Source organism: Oncorhynchus kisutch, linkage group LG8 (assembly GCF_002021735.2).
Source record: "Oncorhynchus kisutch isolate 150728-3 linkage group LG8, Okis_V2, whole genome shotgun sequence".
In the NCBI taxonomy this organism is placed as follows: Eukaryota; Metazoa; Chordata; class Actinopteri; order Salmoniformes; family Salmonidae; genus Oncorhynchus; species Oncorhynchus kisutch.
The window spans coordinates 27,229,968-27,248,227 of NC_034181.2; the positions used below are offsets into that span (position 1 = coordinate 27,229,968).

Here is an 18,260-nt window from a genome sequence, read left to right on the forward strand (position 1 = left end):
TCTTACTATGTCAGAGAGGACTTTGTCCAAGCAGATTATGTATTTTAATTGGTGTTTTCAGGTGGAGGACCTCATCCATCGGACCAGTCAGACACTGCAGCTGCTCATAGAGTATGATCCAGTCAGGCAGCGGTTGGACAGGCTCAGACTGGGGTCCTCGCAAAACCGCTTGGGGGTCCCCGCCACCTCCCGCATGCGCCTGTCTTCGCCCTCTAACAGTGTTCTGGAGAGGACAGACGTGATGGATGACGGCACCCTAAAGAGGAGGTCTCTAAGGTACAGCTGAACCAGCTGACCTTAGGAGAGAGAGTCTAATCATTGGGGGCAGAAATGGAGAGATACAAAGTTATGTATAGTTTGTTCCAGTACATCTTGATCTACGTATGTCTAATTGACATTTGTCCCTCTCTGTAAATGGAAGGCGTAGCAACAGCATCTGTAAGTCCCCTGGGCCAACCTCCCCTAAGGAACACCCTATCCTGACCCGGGACATTGGGCGCTCCGAATCCCTGCGCTCCTCCAGCAGCTGCTCCCATCGCATCTTCCGCCCCTGTGACCTCATCCACGGAGAAGTGCTGGGCAAGGGCTTCTTCGGCCAGGCTATCAAGGTCAGCTTCTCACCCAACAATCAACCTCTTTTTCCACACACATATCAATCTCTCACATCTACTCCATGCCTTCACATGCCTTCACACAGGCGTCAGTGTTTTGTTTTTCTCCTCATTGACAGGTAACCCACAAAGCCACTGGTGAGGTGATGGTGATGAAGGAGTTGATTCGCTGTGATGAGGAGACGCAGAAGACCTTTCTAAAGGAGGTCAGTAGTCTAGTCCACTCATCCTTAGGGATTTGCTTCAGTCTTCAGTGGGAAAAATAAGCTTCAGATTTTTTTCTAAGATAAAATGTGGAAATGGATTGCTGTGGTGTTAAAGTTCAGATCGAAAGCATGAAGGTGAGTTTTTAAAGATGGAATCTGCAGTAAGGGGAAATGGCGCCACTGGCCGCCCACCACCGTTATTGTTTTTGTTGTCGAGTTGAGGAGAGTCATGGTAAAACAAAGTTCAGTACATATTGTGGTCTTCTATTGCGCGTGCAATGATGTCCGAGGTAGAAAATACTGTGTTGGTTGTTTACAGGACGTGGCTGGTTCACCATTAAGGATTGCAGCGTTAAGTGTATCTCTCTCTCCAGGTCAAAGTGATGAGGAGTCTGGAACATCCCCATGTGTTGAAGTTCATCGGTGTGCTATATAAGGACAAGAGGCTGAATTTAATAACCGAGTTTATTGAGGGAGGCACACTGAAGGATTTCATTGGAGACATGGTGCGTTTCAGCTAATTAATTCACTTAACCCTCTCTCTTCTCTCCCACTGCACCAAAATATAGTTTATAAATAAATAGCTGTTACTGTTTTCCTTAAAGGTATACTTTGAGGGCCTCCCGGGTGGCGCTCCCGGGTTAGGGAGGGCTTGGTCGGTAGGGGTGTCCTTGTCTCATCGCGCACCAGCGACTCCTGTGGCGGCCCGGGCGCAGTGCGCGCTAACCAAGGTGGCCAGGTGCACAGTGTTTCCTCCGACACATTGGTGCGGCTGGCTTCCGGGTTGGATGCGCGCTGTGTTAAGAAGCAGTGCGACTTGGTTGGGTTGTGTATCGGAGGACGCATGACTTTCAACCTTCGTCTCTTCCGAGCCCGTACGGGAGTTGTAGCAATGAGACAAGATAGTAGCTATTAACAATTGGATACCACGAAATTGGGGAGAAAAAGGGGTAAAATTCAACAACAAAAAAACACATTTTTTGGGGCCCTTTATCTACTTACCCGGAGTCATATGAACTTGTGGATACCATTTTTATGTCTGGCAAGTATGAAGGAAGTTAGGGGTAAGCACAATGTCTGGAAGTCAGACTTCCCGGGTGGCGCAGACAGACTTCCAAACATTGTGCTAATGCTAGTTAGCATTGGCTCACAAAACTACCTATATACTGGACACAGAGACGAAAAATGGTATCCACGAGTTCATCGGACTCTGGGAAAGTAGATACAGGGCCTCATTGCCAATCCCAAAGTATCCCTTTAAGGGCCTGTGCTGTGTGGGACTGGGACTGACTTGACCTGAGGTAAACTCTGCTCAGATAAAGGCTGTTGGCTCAGTGGTGGGCTGGCTGGCATGTCAACCAGCAGAGATGTGGAATGGGGGTAAATAGAGCAAGTGTTCCCAGGTGAAAATTCAAAGGAGTTTATTACCACCTTTACTTCCCAGATTGGATCATTTACACCGCAGTCCAACGAAACATATGGTCAACAGCAATCAGAGGGAACTGGAGTTTTAATTATTTGATTTGACATTTTCAGTGGTGGGTTACACTATATGATTTTGTGTAACTTTCCTTTGAACTCCCACAATATTCTGTGTAGCCATAAAGGCTACTCAGGGGCCCACCTATTAATTTCTTGTTGTTTATTTTTCCATGGGTTGCTACAGGACCAGTTTCCATGGGAGCAGAGGGTTAGTTTCGCCAAAGGCATTGCTTCTGGAATGGTGAGTTGGCCCCTTCCAGGGATATTTACTGTTGGAGGTTAAATACTGTCCATGTAGACACTGGCTGCTTTTTGTTCAGCTGGAGCAGCTTCCAATATGTATGGTGGTAGTTAAACACAATGCATTTTAAAGGTACGGTACTTGGTTTCAGGTTGACTCTGACTCTATGAACTGAGATCAGATTACTTGAGGCAGGGATTGCTCTTGCCAATGGGTCATACTGGAGTGTGGGGCTTTGCAGTGACCTAGGGGTAGCCATATGTTCCACATACCTTAATGTCTGTCTTAGCCAACAGAGTGGCAGGCCTTCCAATTTCCCTGGAGACCACTTCAATACTGACAGTTCCTTATTATCTGATTCCCTTTCCTTACAACCCACAGTCCCTCCACAGAAACACAAGTATGTAGGGCAACTAAATAATTTATTTGTTCCCCTAAGACATTGTCAAATGATGACGTTTCTATCAGCCAGGCTTAGTGGGAGACGTTTTAAAGCTACATTGTTTTCTATGCAGCATAAAGCACTATTTCTGTCTTTAATATGCTTCCACTTGTGGATGATTAGTTTGTTTGACTCATTTTTCCTTATTTCAGGCTTACTTGCATTCAATGAGCATCATCCACAGAGATCTTAACTCTCACAACTGCCTGGTGAAACTGGTAGGTGACCTATCCTGAATTGTACATGGCACGCTAACTCAAAGATAGACAGGTAGAGGAGAATATAGAAGAGCAGAGATCCATTTACAGAAACACATGCAGATACCACTCCTGCTTCAATATCTCTTGTTAATCAGTCATTGTTTCTCTCCTATACCAAAATGTGTGTTTGGCTTCTAAACTGTTAAAGATTGATGTACCATGGGTAGTGTGGCTTCTTGTTTTAGATGAACCTGGAGGCAGGGTGTTCTAGAACATGTTTTGTTGTTGTGACAGAAGTCTTTGATTGGGACAGAGTAGTCTTGTTGGTACAGGCCAGGTTCTATGTTCTATTCTAGCAGCAGAACACAACGCATAACAACATATTGTGTAAGTAATAAAGTACAGGCTTATATAGGTCTTCACAGAGCTTTCACTGTATGGTGTATGGCAACCCTCCATGAGGTGTAATGAGTCTTGTCTGTTATTTCCACAGACAGATTCATTGATTTACATGTAGTGACCTATGTATAACTGTATACCTGTCTCAGTTCAGTGTCTATATATATATATATATATATATATGTGTGTGTGTGTGTGTGTGTGTGTGTGTGTGTGTGTGTGTGTGTGTAGGAAGACAACACACATTGTTTACAGTTGATATACCCATATGGTCATACTTTATTGTGATTTATTTTATTGGTCATTGACTTTACACACAAGCAACAACTCTTGGAAACAATCTTATCTTTTGTTGTTATTTGACCCATATTGATTGAGGTATGTTAAGTAATATGCTCCTTGACTGAAGAAAACACCTGGCACTGTTACATTGCCACGTCATATTCTGTTGACCTCTAACCCCTGACCTCCCTCAGGACAACACAGTGGTGGTGGCAGACTTCGGCCTATCCCGGCTCATGGTGGAGGAGGTCAAGCAACCTCCCCCTGAGAAACTGGTCAATAAGAAGAGGGTTTTCAGGCGCATTGACCGTAAGAAGCGCTACACGGTGGTGGGGAACCCCTACTGGATGGCTCCAGAGATGCTGAATGGTGAGCAGAGCAGGAGGACCTAGCTTGGAGCTGTGGATCACGCGTATCATTCACTTTAACACTTCTTCATTCATTGTATGCTGGCCTGTTAATTAACATTTAGTCATCCTCAGGTAAACGCTATGATGAAAAGGTAGACATTTTCTCCTTTGGGATTGTGCTTTGTGAGGTAAGAATACCATTTTAAAGGCCTGCTTTTTATATTTACTCACAGAATTAGGCTATGGGCTGTATGTTGAAATGGAGAATACTTGTTGCGTTTGGAAATTGCGCTAATGTTGCTTCTGTATCATTTATTTTGTTTGATTTGTCCACAGTGTTGGTAAGATACTGCAATCTGGAGTGTATATCCATTTTTAACTCTCTCTCTTATTGTAGATTATTGGGCAGGTGAATGCAGACCCAGAGTGCCTTCCCAGGACCTATGACTTTGGCCTGAATGTAGACAAGTTCATGGAGAAGTTTCTCCCTGACAACTGCCCTCCAGCTTTCTTCCCATTGGCTGTGGCTTGTTGTGACCTCATCCCTGAAAACAGGTGAGTTGAGACAACTGTTTTATACAGTGGCTGATGGCTTAAGATGCTGAGTAATATATTTCAGTTGAATGTATTACTTTGATACACAAGTCAGTGTAGTGACAACATAGCTGTAGTAGGCATGTATACAAAACATTCTGTAATTGAAGGCTCAAAGTAACAGCGAAAACAAAGGTAGAGAGAGACCAGGGAGGGAGATAACAGAGAGGGGGTGAGGGGTAGCACATAGAACAGAAAGCACAGTGTTTGTAACTGAGCTGAACGGCCACATGTGGGAAAGTTCTCCCCTGCCTCCCCATGAGACCTTATCCAGGCTATTCTCTGCCCTCTAGAGCCACAGAAGCAAGTGGAAAAACCAGAACCAGATAGCATCTCCGTCTCAGAAGGCAGATTGCTCCCTCATGTTCTCTCACACCATGATGACCTTCCTTCCTGGTTGTAACCTCTCACCCCCCCCTGTATCTCCCCCCCACTCCCTCCCCAGGCCTGCCTTCCAGAAGCTGGAGGACTGTTTCGAGGCCCTGTTCCTTAACCAGGAGATGGGCATCCGTCTGCCAGCCGAACTGGAAGAGCTGCACCAGAAACTGTGTCGACTCCACCCTCCAAAAGAAAGCTCCTCGCTCCCAGCTCCCCAGAGCACAGTCCCAACACCAGCCCCTCCAGAGGAGTCCAGCCTGGCTGACAATGGCACCTAGCAGACACCTGCCCCTCTGGATCCCCAAACCCTCCCTCCAAGAGCCTGGACTGCACGAACACAGCTGGAGGAGGGGTGGGGAAGACAAACCTAACTCATGCCATCTGGGAACTGGATAACCTGAGCTAGCTGGACCAAGCTCCTCTCTCTGTGTGTTATGTTGATATGGTCTGTAGTGGATGTGTATGAGTGACCATACAGCTCTGGGAGCACCAAGGAACTGCAGTGTGTGTAGACTGGAGACAAGGGAGGAGACACATTTTAATGAGAAGACTAGAGGTGTTTGGTATTTATTTTTGTCCTGTTACATTTTTTTAAATCCTTTTTTTTTGCACACACCAGGACATGCAGGGTTTCACACATCTGTTTGCCATGCTATCAGATCCTGTTATGTGGTTGGTTCTCTGCTCTCTCAATATGATTCCTTATTTTATTCGAGACAATCTCTCCACAGCATTTAATATCAATCCTCATGTGAAAGCTGTTGTGTTTTTCACGGACTGTTTCTATCTCGTCGGGTGGGTCTTAAGTTGTAGTGTGGATTGTGGAGAGAAGACTCGCTTGGCAGGCAACAGCAGTGAAAATCGAGATGTGTGACAGACTAGCTGATTGACGGAGTTAACGCAGGGCAGAGCATTTGGAGTGAAGTTTGTTTACCAACAGGAGGACAGAGGGGTATCCTACGAAGCAGATTTGAGTAGTTAGCAAGGTTACTTTGGTCAACTCGGAATAACTGGTCATACGAAGGTGATTCACCTTTTATCCAGGTAAATTTCTATGACAATGAATCCTTCAGAATGAACCTTTTCCGGGTCAGGCTAATTCAGTTAACTCTGCTTACCCTGAAATGACTGAGCCACGAGTTGAGGACTGCATCGTCATCCCTTTCAATTGGAGGAAGACGACTGATTAAAATATATCACATTACACATTTATTACTGACGGAATGCATTTACATTTTCCAGCACAGGACCACTTAATGCAGACTTAAATGCAGTTATTTTATCGATAGGAGTGGGGAAAGAAAGACGGTTGTGCATTGATAAGCACACCAAAGTCTGCATTAACGATAAGTAATAAATATACCATAGCCTGCTGAATTTGCAAGATACCTTTTATTTTAGTTTGACTTAAGCACAAATTAAAATGTGGCACTGACATGCCCATGGATCGAAGTTTTATCATTGTCGCAATGACGAGTTCGGCATTCAACTAGCCATGTGCAACATGCACTCGCAGTTACAAGCCTGCTAGAGTTAGTGGCAGGCGGACAAGCAATATCCACCGTCATAGTACGGATGACGCCTGAGCTGGAATGTGAAGCTAACTGAAACTAGTTAGCTTTAGAAAACGCTAAGTAGATTTAGCTTGCTTTGTAGGACACCCCTTTGGCGTGAAGAGCACAGCAGGGACCAAACAAGCACTCTCTGAGGAGGGCACACACTCACACCAGTCAGAGAAATATGTGGAGCTGTGTCAAAGGAATGTCATGAGCTCACTGACCAAGAAAATCCTCGTCAAACAGTGATTCAACTTGAAATGTGACCTTGATTTTTAGAGAACCTCCCAGCTTCACTGATGGCATCAGATTCACTCTACAACTGTTAACAGTAAGCATCCTTTAGTCTTGTCATGTGCTTTGTGGGGCATCTACTAATGTAAAGTTACTGTAGAGGGTGGACATGGTAGTGTATAGATTTTCTTACAATTAACGAAATGTTTTTAATCCACTAAATTAACTCTGAATTTGTTTTGTCCATGTGCACATGGACAGATTTAAAATTGTATTATGATTTGAGAATTTGGAGCTGTTGACAGATTTGGAGTTTGTTATCGGATGAATAGTGTTTTTACATGCAGCACACCTTTAGAAGCAGACTGGTACCTGGTGCTTGTTGATAAGGACCACTCAACTCTGATTGGACAGCATGAACCTGGTGTGTACTTAATGGAGCTCTGCTCTCAAAGGCATTGTACAACTTACTAAAAAGGCTCTGTTTACACAGGCAACCCAATTAAGATCTTTTTCCCACATTCGTCTTGACCAATCACATCAGGTAGCCTATCGGTTAAGAGCGTTGGACCAGTAAGACATCTGGTTCAAATCCGTCTGTGCCCTTGAGCAAGGCATTTAACCCTAATTGCTCTGCTAAATGTATATTTTTCAGATCTGATTGGTCAAAGGACAAATTAGTAAAATATCTAAATTGGGCTGCTTTTGTAAACCCTGACAAAGTGAATTGTAGTTAAATAAAACTGGATTTATATATTTAAGTTGGCTGTAAGAAATGTATATATGCCTAAGGGAATCAAGGGTTTGTAGATTTTGTTTAGACATGAACAATATTTGTAGAATATGGAGATTAAAATAAACATGGTTTTGTATGCTAGCATAATCTAAGGTACTGATTTGTACACATTGTAATCACTTATCACCATGATGTTGAATGAATACAATTCATTTTTTGCTAATATACTAACTTTAAAGATGCACACAAACCCTACTCTCTTTGTAAATGAATGATGACCACTAGAGGGTGGTAGTGTATAACTTTGCTCATAGGATGGGTGAATCTTAAACCTGATAGTCTTATTGAATTCCCAGTGAGCATGAGTCACTCACTCACTTAGCAGGTTTCAGCTAAATTAAGGAACTCATTTGTATTCATTTAAAAAGGTGAGGAATGAGGATGCAGTTATGCTTTTTCAAAGTACATTATATTGAAATCTGCCAAACTTACAAATACAAGTACTCATTTCCAATGATTAGCAACAGTGAAGAAACATTTGTTTTAAAAATCTGCGTTGCACCAAAACTAAGGAACCAATGATTGAAGAGTAATCCAGTGATGCAGAATGACAACCATTTCAAAGATGTCTAAATCACAAAAGACAACCATTTGGAGTGATGCAAGATATTGCATTAGCAGAATAGAGCAATCATGTAAAGCAGAAAGATATTACATTTAATCCCAACAAGAGATTGTTGGTCAATAACACATTACATTTTCTAACCAACTGTGGCATTACTTTCAGCATCCTGTTTCAAAACATGCAACAGGCTGCTTATTATGCAATTATTCCATCCTGTACATATCAAATATGGTAGGTTACCTCAGTTTGACTCATATCCTGTTTACCCTTTTACTTTGCTCGTCTGCTTGCCCTGACGTTTGGGACTAATTCAAATCTAATGCCCCAGGCTTCAACTTTTAAACAGACTTCTGTTCTGCCCAAGCGTCATTCAGACAGCCTCTGTCCGGTTCTAGCCATACCTCACACTAAGCTGTATTCTGTTCCACAGCTATGCTGCGGCATTTCCTCCTGAGAACAGACTCTCCGATTTACAAAGACATCTCCCTTTTCCTGTCAGTCTCTGACCTAAGGAACCATACAGCCTGTCTCATGTAAAGCCACCGACTCCTGATGTTTCTAGTTACTGCACATTGGTTTCTATCACCCAGCCTTATGAGTTAAACAGAAGGGTCACCATGTACAAATACATTCATTATGCTAAGGCAACGTCACAGCTTCAGAGAGCAGGAGATGTTTCCTTTTCTTTTGCAGATCTGACATAAATGTTCCCTCATGCTAATTATTACTCCACATCTGTTCCAACAGCCTTTAAGATGTCTAACGCAGATGTTTAACAGGGCTATCCTATTCCTATACTAGATGCCCTCCCCAGACCCGCCCTAGCACAGCCAAAAGGGCCAGGGGAAGTGTAGCATTGTTTTCTCAGGTAAGCCCATAACACCAAACTGCCGAACACCTCAATATAAAAAAGAAGAAGTCAAGGCTATGAATTCCCCCTTTCCAAACACTGTCTCCTACTCGTCATCCAAAGCTTATAACATCACCCTACATCATTAATGTTGATTGATGCACATCCCATTCACAAGACAATCATACTGCTATAGCAGAGCGTCAGCCCGTGATCATGTTTTCTTGGATATGAAATGCACGGTTTCTTAATGAGCATCCCTGACATGCACTTTTGTACACAACCCTCCCCGATTTGTCTCCACGTGGAGTGAAATTAGTCCTTTATCTCCACCTGTTGTCATCTTTTCCCCTGTTGGTGACACTTGTGTTAAAACCAGGGCAATAAGGACACAATTTAGTCTTTGGAGCTCAGCCCTGCTCCCCTTCTCCTCATAGGCCTTCAAAAAAAAGGGGGGTTGATTTGGGGGCTGAGGGGAGTATTTGGATCCTTTGAGGTTCGAATGTCCTTGTCCATTCCCAATTCAGTGGAGTGGTCAGTGCTCAGGCTCCTGGGGTACCAGCCTGCTGGCCCATCAGGGGGTCTCCCCCCTCCATGCCCTCCTGGGTGGGGGTCTGCTCCTGGGCCATGATGACGATGGAGTTCTCATCCACCAGCTCACAGGTTGGGTTGGAGAAGGCCGACAGGGGCAGGGTAATCCTCTGCATCTCCCGCTCATACACTCGCTGCTCATGCTGCTTCTTCAGGTCCCGACCCCTGCAACAAACAGCACAGACACAAGAGGTTAGGATGACGGTGGTACTGATCATCGGAGCAGATTATGTAGGCGCATGGGGTTGTTTACAATAACAGTTTACAGGACTAATGTCTTTAACCTGAAGAGAAAAAAACACTGCTATGAATCAGAGTTTCATCATAGCATGCCTCTGCAACTTCCAATGACCTGCATCATCTTTCGAAACACAGAGACAGCTAGGTCACGATTTCTATTTATGACTCAGTCCCATACAGAGTCTCATATCACTGGGATGAGGCTACGGTATCTGGTATACGGTATCTGGTCTGGGAATGTTTTGATGGAACCGGGGCTAGGTGGTGGCAGGCATCCTGCAGTATGACATAAGCCAGTCCAGGCAGCTGACTGGGGCAGAGTGTCAAATGGCACCCTATTTCCTAGAGCTCTTCTCAAATGTAGTGCACTATGGAGGGAATAGGGTGCCATTTGGGGTACATTCTGAGGGTGTGAGATCTGCTGAACCCCATCCAACACAGGGAACATGCCATTCTTTTGGACTGGCGCCTCTTCCTGCTTGACTGCTTCTATGCGACACGTTACGCAACTGTGCTCTGCTCCACTACAGCACAGATTCCTATGCATTGGGTTTGCATAGTGTAATTTTAGGAATCAGCAAATCCTCCTAACCAGACTATTTTTCCTAGTCTTGTGGGGCCATCCTTCCAAATCTTGTTGACTTGATAAGCACAGGCTTCAGAGGCTACACTTTTTTCTTAAAACTGATATTACTGCGTGAGAAAGAAATCAATTTCCTTGACCGATTTAAATCAAGCTACTTGAAACACACCACCCCCCCCCCCCCAGCTTCTTAGAATAGATAACGCTGACAGTCACATAATCAGATTGGACAGCCAAACTTGGAGCTCCAGAACATTTAGTTCTGTGCCAGAGGCCTTCAGTCAGAATCCCCCATCTGCAGAACTGGGTCCTTCTCTCTGCCTGCTGCACCACTGCAGTAGATTCTCCATCTCCCCCAGGACTCCTGCATGCTCTCCACTACTTCAGAAACATCAAACGCGGGTGCTTAAAATAGCCAGGCTACAGGCGCTCTCTTTTTCTCCCTTCCGCTTTCATGTTGTTGTGGCTTCTGAACAGGCCTCATCACATTGGAGAGAGACCGCTATCAGGATGGGTAGTGAAGGGAGGCAACAGGATGGGTAGAGGGGGAGGCAGCCTGTGGCCTCTGCTCCACATCCTGGTAACATTCTGTGCCAACTGCCCACACAAGCCCTCCCTCATCCCACTGACATTCTGCCTGAGAGGTTCCAAGCCTTTAACTGCTGCCTGTGTCATGGACACAAGTCTAAGCTGTGCAACGCTGCATCAGAGTTCTGAATCACCAATATAGTGGAACATTTTGTTCATGTTCTATTTCGGCCTCTCTGCGCTATAGAAATAAGCATCTGTTGCAAATCAATGTAACATTGTGTGTCCCTACTCTCTGAAGCACCATTTGGTGTAGTGGTTCCTGGGTTCCACTTCTTATGTCACTCAAACATACCATATGATGCAACCTAACAAAGTAGTAGACAATAACTCGGGTTTTAATGCTCTGTGTCTCCAGTCGGAGCACCTAGTGTAGCATAGTAGCTAATACTGACCTCTTGTAGAAGTAGCCGAAGGTGATGCCCACCCCCATGAGGATGATGATAGCCATCATGAGGATGCCAACCACATAGCCTGAGAGAGACAGGACACACAGGCTCTATGGTTACCAAACTGAATTCAAAGGTTTATATACAGTCTGCATTTGAAAATGTGCATATCAGTGCACCTCACATTTTATCCCTATGATAATATTGTGAGTCCTTTATAACTCATTTATATCCATCTCATTCTATTGTACTAAGCGAAGCTGCATCAAGCTGGACCACTCTTTTTAAGAGTATCCCTTGAGGCTCACGTTATGGCCCTATCACATCCCCCCTATGTTAATCCCTCTGCTTCAGCAGTGAGATCAGGACATACCGAGAGTGCCCAGGTCCTTCTTCTTGGGTCCTGTGCGTATCCGCTGGCTGATGCCAATGACTGGCTGGACCGCAGCGCCCCCTCCCTGGGCTGACCCAGACTTGGTCAGCTCAAAGACCTCGTTCTGTGCTGTGGTATGGGGGCCTGCCTCTGTAGGGGCTTTGTCTGTGAACAATATGAGAAAAGCAGATAAGATCAACAGCCAATCCCCATATACCGCCCGACCACCATGTTAGTTTGCTTTCTAGGTTTACTGATGTTGCCTTTGCATACGTGAACACATTATAGTAGTAGTGGATTCAATTTAACTGTATTGTTTAATTTCACTAAAAGTGCTTTTATTGTAGAATAAATGCGTGAATAATTTCCACTTTGTCCCATTTTAAGAAATCAGACAGCATGGTTTCTAAAATCACTGCATTGTTTGACATTAAAAACGTTGCTGCATGGACTCAGTAGGACAAGGAGAGCTACTGGATTTGTCTCATTTGTTCACTTTGGAAGCAGTTCTATAAAGAAATTAAATTTTAAAAAGACAGCCATTTCCCAGCAAAATGGGGCAGAAGAGCACTACACGTCTCAGAGGAAAGGAAGCTGCTAGTGTCAACATCTGCTCTTGAGCTCCACTGAGTCAGGCCCTACCCCTCCAGAAAAAGTTGTTTATCAACTCTGCTGGAGTTGAAGAGCCTGAGGTCATAACCAGCAGTAGCCAATTACCTACTGTCTCCATGGTAAAAGTATAACTTTCCACCAATGGGTTGAGGAATAGGGTGGGGCTTACACCTACCCTGAGGCAGCCATCTGCCTAACAAGTTATGGCTCTACAGGCTCAGTACGGACAGGGCCCTTGTTATTGCTTGACATGCACCGCCTTCCCAGACAATGTGAGAGCAAAGGTCAAACCCCAGGAAACATCCTCAAAGTGGATTAACTGACAAACTGGCCTAGTCTTTTCTTCTCCCACAGCTTCTCACGTGGGATAAGATATTTCTCTAGAGGTGCCTAATTAGCTGTCTTATTTGAACATTGTGCACAAAGAATTAGGAATTAGAATACTTAATAGGATCTCGACAATTTTGCAGCAGTTCTTGTATAAATTGTGTGCATAACTATAAAATAATATACCGTCAAAAAAGATTGTGGCAAAAGTGCTCTAGCTTCCTTATGAGAATAAATACATTCTAGGTTCCCAAGAAAGAAACTAAGGGGAGCCATGTGTTTTCTTTGTTCTCACGGCCCACTTTAAAGACAGACATTCCCCAAATACAGTGACACCCTTTTCCAAGAACTGCATCGAGACTCAATTTAGGGAAGGGCTGAGGAGACAGTCTTTTTCCCATCCAGTAATGCATTTTGCCCAGCCTTGACCTACATTTCAATGTCTGCACAATATTTATTCACTCCGTCGCAGCTATGTTTAAACAGCATTTTACACACATTTTCCCAATGTAGTCCGTTCACCTGCGCACTGTATGCATTTCAGTAACCATGTTTCCATCCACATGTTATGCAAGTCATACCGTATAAAAAAAAATCAATCACGACAGCTGTGATGGAAACAGGAAGTTTCGGGATTTTTATAAATGCCGACAGATCTTTCGTTCGACATTGTGCGATATTTGTGTCTAAAATAAATTGTGAGTAATGGCAGTGGAAACACCAAAAATTGATATAACAACCATCATATTGAAGTAAACTTGATATGGTGTGTGGTCCTCCCACTATGACTTGGGAAACAATGCAGTTTATTAGGCTACAGATTAAATAAATTATGAACTTCACAGGGTAGTGAAAGTGCACAGTGATCTTGATGCTCCTTTCCAATAAATATTGAGAGTCTTATTCTGGTGACATGACAAAACTATCAGTAGCATTGAAAATGCGATGGAAACGCATTGAACTTTAGATTTTTATTTGGCACATGAAAACTTAAGTGAAAAAGTACATTGTGTGTGCACTGTACATTGTGTGTGCACTGTACATTGTGTGTGCACTGTACATTGTGTGTGCACTGTACATTGTGTGTGCACTGTACATTGTGTGTGCACTGTACATTGTGTGTGCACTGTACATTGTGTGTGCACTGTCATCACGAACTGATTTTTATCTGCAACAAGTCAGTTTGGTGGAAACCTGCCACTGGTGAGAAAAAGTGCATATTTTCTTTATGCAGCTTTTAGAATAGTCACATGAAAATATGTTGCCAGTTGGATGGAAACCTAGCTAAATACCTTTGCAGGTGTCAATGGCACATGATTGTCTCTGGGCCTGTGCGTCTAGGCCAGTCACGTAGCACCAGGGCTTCTCAGAGGAGTCTGGGTTACGGCAGTAGTTATGGTCCCCAACACCTACAGAGCATAAAGAAAAGGACACATCAACCAAGTCCTCACAAGGATAGTAAAACAAGGAACATTCTGACAAGTGGGGACATGTTGCTGGTCCCGAAAAGGAAAAGGCTATTTTAGGCTTAAGTTCAGGATTACAATTAAGGTTAGGACTAGGGGTTAAAGTTAGGTTTAGCATTAGGGAAAATAGGATTTTGAATGGGAATGAACTGTTTGGTCCCCAAAAGGATAGTAAAAAACAAACGTGTGTGTGTGTGTGTGTGGATATGCATGTGACATCTTTGATATACTGTACTACTGAAATGCATACTCTGGGTAGGTATTTTGCCAACAAGATTCAGATATTAGCAAGGTCAGGTTTGAACTATAACCCACACAGAGAGACTAGAGCCTGCAGTTTTACACTCTAAATAACATCTATAACCAAACAAACTGTGTACCATTAAAACAAATGTGAGTGACATTTAAATCCTGGCACTTGTAGTGAACACCACAGCAATGGTAGCAGATGATAAACTTGTGTCAAATCAATGAAACATCAATTTGATGGCATATTACATGTTTGATTGTGTAATGTAATTTACCCATTTGTGAATCTGTATATGCCATTACATCATAGTCCCGGGTTGTGTTGGTCCAGTTTAGACAGGTTTGTCCTGCGGAAGAGCTCTGTTGTTCCCCTCTGTACTCCACACCATTGAATCTGATGCAGTCTGGGGACACATTCAGTGATTTATGGAATAATTGTATTGAAAATTAAGAGGATAACTTACCAGCAAATAAAACATACTAAATGTGGAATGTAAGTCTGATGTTTCCACAATGCCAAAAAGGAATTCCCATTGAAGTGTCGCAATTATGCTTAATAATAAAACAAAAATTGTATTATTGAATCTTGTTGTAAACAAATACATTTTATAACTTATTTTGCAACTGCTTAGACATTTCTCAGGTCCTATACAATAACGGAACTATAAAATTCACATTTTAAACTGAAAATAGGATGATAACTTTTTCAACAAAGCATTGCACATTAAGTAACAAATGCACACATTCTATCGGATAATGTGGACTAATGTGAACAAAGGCATTGATTTTCAGTCATATGAATGTTACCTTCCACAATGGATGCGCTGCCCACAAAAGCGACGCTCAGCAAAACAAAGTGCAACGACAAAAACATACTGTAGAATTTATAGGATGAATTAAAACGAAAACAATATGCACGAAAATTAAATTGATAGGCTATTTCTCAACCCAAAAAATAACTTTGTGTGGAAGCCTATGCTGAATAATTCAGTCAAACTGCTCCCATCTGCAGATCAGCCCTTTCTTGTCGAAGGGAGTAGATATTTCTTCGTAAACAGCCTCTCTCTTGGACAAGGAAATCCCATTTGCAGTATCGTGCGGCTGCGCCAGCATCTTCAAGGTCCTAGAGCCAACCTAGCTCCATGCATAAAAACAGGTGTGTAAAGTACTTAAGTGTTTTTTTGTTGTTGCTATCTGTACTTTACTATTTATATTTTTGACAACTTTTACTTTACTACATTCCTAAAGAAAATTATGTACTTTTTACTCCATACATTTTCCCTGGCACCCAAAAGTACTCCTTATATTTTGAATGCTTAGCAAGGCAGTAAAATGGTCTGATTCACATACTTATCAAGAGAACATCCCTGGTCATCCCGACTGCCTCTGATCTGGCAAATTCTTCGTTTGTAAATTGTCTGAGTGTGCCCCTGGCTATCCATTAAATAAAACAATTTTTAAAATGGTGCCACCTGCTTTGCTTAATGTAAGGAATTTGAAATTATTTATACTTTTACTTTTGAAACTTAAATACATTTGAGCAATTACATTTACTTTTGATACTTCAGTATATTTAAACTTTCACTTGAGTCATTTTCTATTAAGGTATCTTTACTTTTACTCGAGTATGACCATTTTGTACTTTTTCCACCACTGCAGAAAACAAGCTTTATCCATTGGGACCAAGTTTGAGCACCTGTTGCGTGACACTGCGAATAAAATAAATGAAGCAATGTTGTCTCTGTACAACAATGTGAGCCTGCTGCAGGTAATTTAACTGATTACTAATCCCAAAACTCAATTAGTAGTCTACTAAATGGCCTTTGTGTCCATGTTCTAATCCAGGGATTGGCAACTCCAGTCCTTCGAACCTGTGTGGTGTCACACTTTTGCCCCAGCCCCAGCTAACACACCTGACTCCAATAATCAACTAATCATGATCTTCAGTTTAGAATGCAATTACTTTAATCAGCTGTGTTTTCTAGGGATGGAGGCTGTGTAATCAGCTGTGACACCACTCCGGCCCAGTTCCACTGAGGGTCCTACATGGAACCAAAAACGTTTCTCCTATGGACAGCCCAAAAAAACGTTTTACTAAAGGTGTACATGCTCAAATAGATTAGGCCTATTTGGCACTGAATGCTACTAATTTTAATTAAGTTATAGTGAGGGTCATACAACGCAGTTTGATTTGAATAATTTATGGTTTCTCCTGATATTTGAGAAGCTTAATAAATGTTTTTATTGGTAAATAATACATCTGATTCTTTTAGGATCTTTTGATCTGAACCCTGTGTTAAATGAAACAGAGGAAGAACCATGAAGTTGTTACTCTAGACTTGGTCACCAAGGGCCATTTTTTTCCAATCTTTTTTTTACGGTGGTAAGACTTGATCTCCTCCTTTGGCAGCATAGAACTGCCCTGCCAATCAGATTATAGGCTGCAGGATACATGGAAAGAGAAAATAAATGCAGAAAAATTAAAAAGGAACAATCTCCCTGTACAGTAGCAGCATTGAAACCCGTCTCCCTTGTTTGTTCATCATTTATCCTGCTGGCCCACTAGGCCAAATAGAGCACATTACAGTACTCATAAATAATTTGCCCCACTGCCCTACTTCGCAAGCTTCCAAAACATCACTTTAGAGACTGTTCAGAGTCCAGACACTGTTCCACTGTATATCTCAAATCTCTGCCTTCCTGAGCTGTCCAAAGATTTTCCCCAAAAAACTCACATTCTGCCAACAGACATACTGGATTAGTTTACTATTTAGACATTCCTGCTTTTAACACAAAAAAAACACTTTTTTTTAGGTGAACAAACCACTCTTAATGATTTACTTGCCTTTATTCTAAATACAATACTTTCTGCAAATTTTGTTGACAGAGATTTTAACTTCACTGTGGCTTTTTTACTTACAGGTCTAATCCCAAAGAAACTTTTACCAAAAATATTCACAATATTTTAAGGACTATGTTACTTTAGTGTCAGAGTTACTTGAATTATTATCAGACACGCCCTATAAAATAATGCTGGCAATAGACTTTACATTCAACACTTTATCCCAGACAGACCCTTCCATCCCCCCACACAGCCCCTCTCTCTCAACCCTACTGTATTCTCCCTCAGCCTCAGTCACTGACCCATGTTGATGTCACTGACAGGCCAAGACTTCATAATGGCATGGGTACCGAAGGAGGCCAATGTTAAATGCTATCTCCTCTCCTTGTGCAGGCAGCTGGGTGCTTAAAGGAGAGAGGCCCCTGTCATTGTTGGCTGACCCCAGCAGAAGGAGAGAGCCACAGGCCACTAACAGAGCATGACTCAGTCAGCGTTCACTCAGCAGCGGCTTTTCACACAAATGTCACCCTGCTTTGTCAATTACCAATACAAACATTCTCCCTCTCTCTCTCAAACTCTTTATCCCATTCTACAGTCACTCGTTCTTTCTTCCCAAGCTAACACAAATACTCTCTCACGCTCTCTTTTTCTCTCATGTAAACACAAATAGCCACTGCTTCTGATAGCAGTGTAAGAGGAAGTTAAAACCAATCGTATTCAAACTGACTTCATATATTTGATTAGCTCTTTACATTGAGTTGACCTAAAACCATGTTGTGTTGATGCTGAGTAAAGTGTGAATGTTCCCTCTTAT

General features: G+C 42.8%; 2 protein-coding genes across 4 annotated transcripts in view; one reads left to right on the top strand and one right to left on the bottom strand.

The window, feature by feature from the left end:
- limk2 (LIM domain kinase 2) overlaps positions 1-7,852 on the top strand; it is a 37,221-nt gene extending 29,369 nt beyond the window's left edge. For both annotated transcript variants that reach the window (XM_031829991.1, XM_031829990.1), the window contains 10 exons: positions 62-276; positions 422-608; positions 731-817; positions 1,192-1,323; positions 2,484-2,540; positions 3,135-3,200; positions 4,058-4,232; positions 4,346-4,401; positions 4,611-4,768; positions 5,253-7,852. In XM_031829991.1, coding sequence (XP_031685851.1) covers positions 62-276; positions 422-608; positions 731-817; positions 1,192-1,323; positions 2,484-2,540; positions 3,135-3,200; positions 4,058-4,232; positions 4,346-4,401; positions 4,611-4,768; positions 5,253-5,463 — 1,344 coding nt within the window. In that variant the 3' untranslated portion in view covers positions 5,464-7,852. The remainder of the gene's footprint in view (positions 1-61; positions 277-421; positions 609-730; positions 818-1,191; positions 1,324-2,483; positions 2,541-3,134; positions 3,201-4,057; positions 4,233-4,345; positions 4,402-4,610; positions 4,769-5,252) is intronic.
- A 309-nt stretch (positions 7,853-8,161) lies between these two features.
- On the bottom strand, positions 8,162-16,352 carry LOC109895956 (phosphoinositide-3-kinase-interacting protein 1-like). 2 transcript variants are annotated; one of them, XM_020490087.2, is made up of 7 exons: positions 15,955-16,347; positions 15,412-15,738; positions 14,880-15,008; positions 14,182-14,298; positions 11,951-12,115; positions 11,584-11,662; positions 8,162-9,942 (listed from the first exon to the last, which is right to left on the bottom strand). In XM_020490087.2, exons 2-7 carry the CDS (start codon positions 15,476-15,478, stop codon positions 9,729-9,731), a joined length of 771 nt encoding a protein of 256 aa, XP_020345676.1. In that variant the 5' UTR covers positions 15,479-15,738; positions 15,955-16,347; the 3' UTR covers positions 8,162-9,728. The 2 variants fall into 2 exon arrangements, with proteins under 2 accessions (XP_020345676.1, XP_031685852.1); XM_031829992.1 differs by lacking the exon at positions 15,412-15,738 and having other exon boundaries at positions 8,408-9,942; positions 15,955-16,352.
- Between the last annotated feature and the right edge of the window lie 1,908 nt (positions 16,353-18,260).

Excerpts from the sequence above, each read along its gene's own strand:
- LOC109895956 (XM_020490087.2), bottom strand. The coding sequence starts at position 15,478 with ATGTTTTTGTCGTTGCACTTTGTTTTGCTGAGCGTCGCTTTTGTGGGC. Across the intron at positions 14,299-14,879 it reads ATATACAGATTCACAAATGG|GTGTTGGGGACCATAACTAC; the intron begins GTAAATTACATT and ends TATGCTCTGTAG. Across the intron at positions 9,943-11,583 it reads TTCGGCTACTTCTACAAGAG|GGGTCGGGACCTGAAGAAGC; the intron begins GTCAGTATTAGC and ends TGTTTGTTGCAG.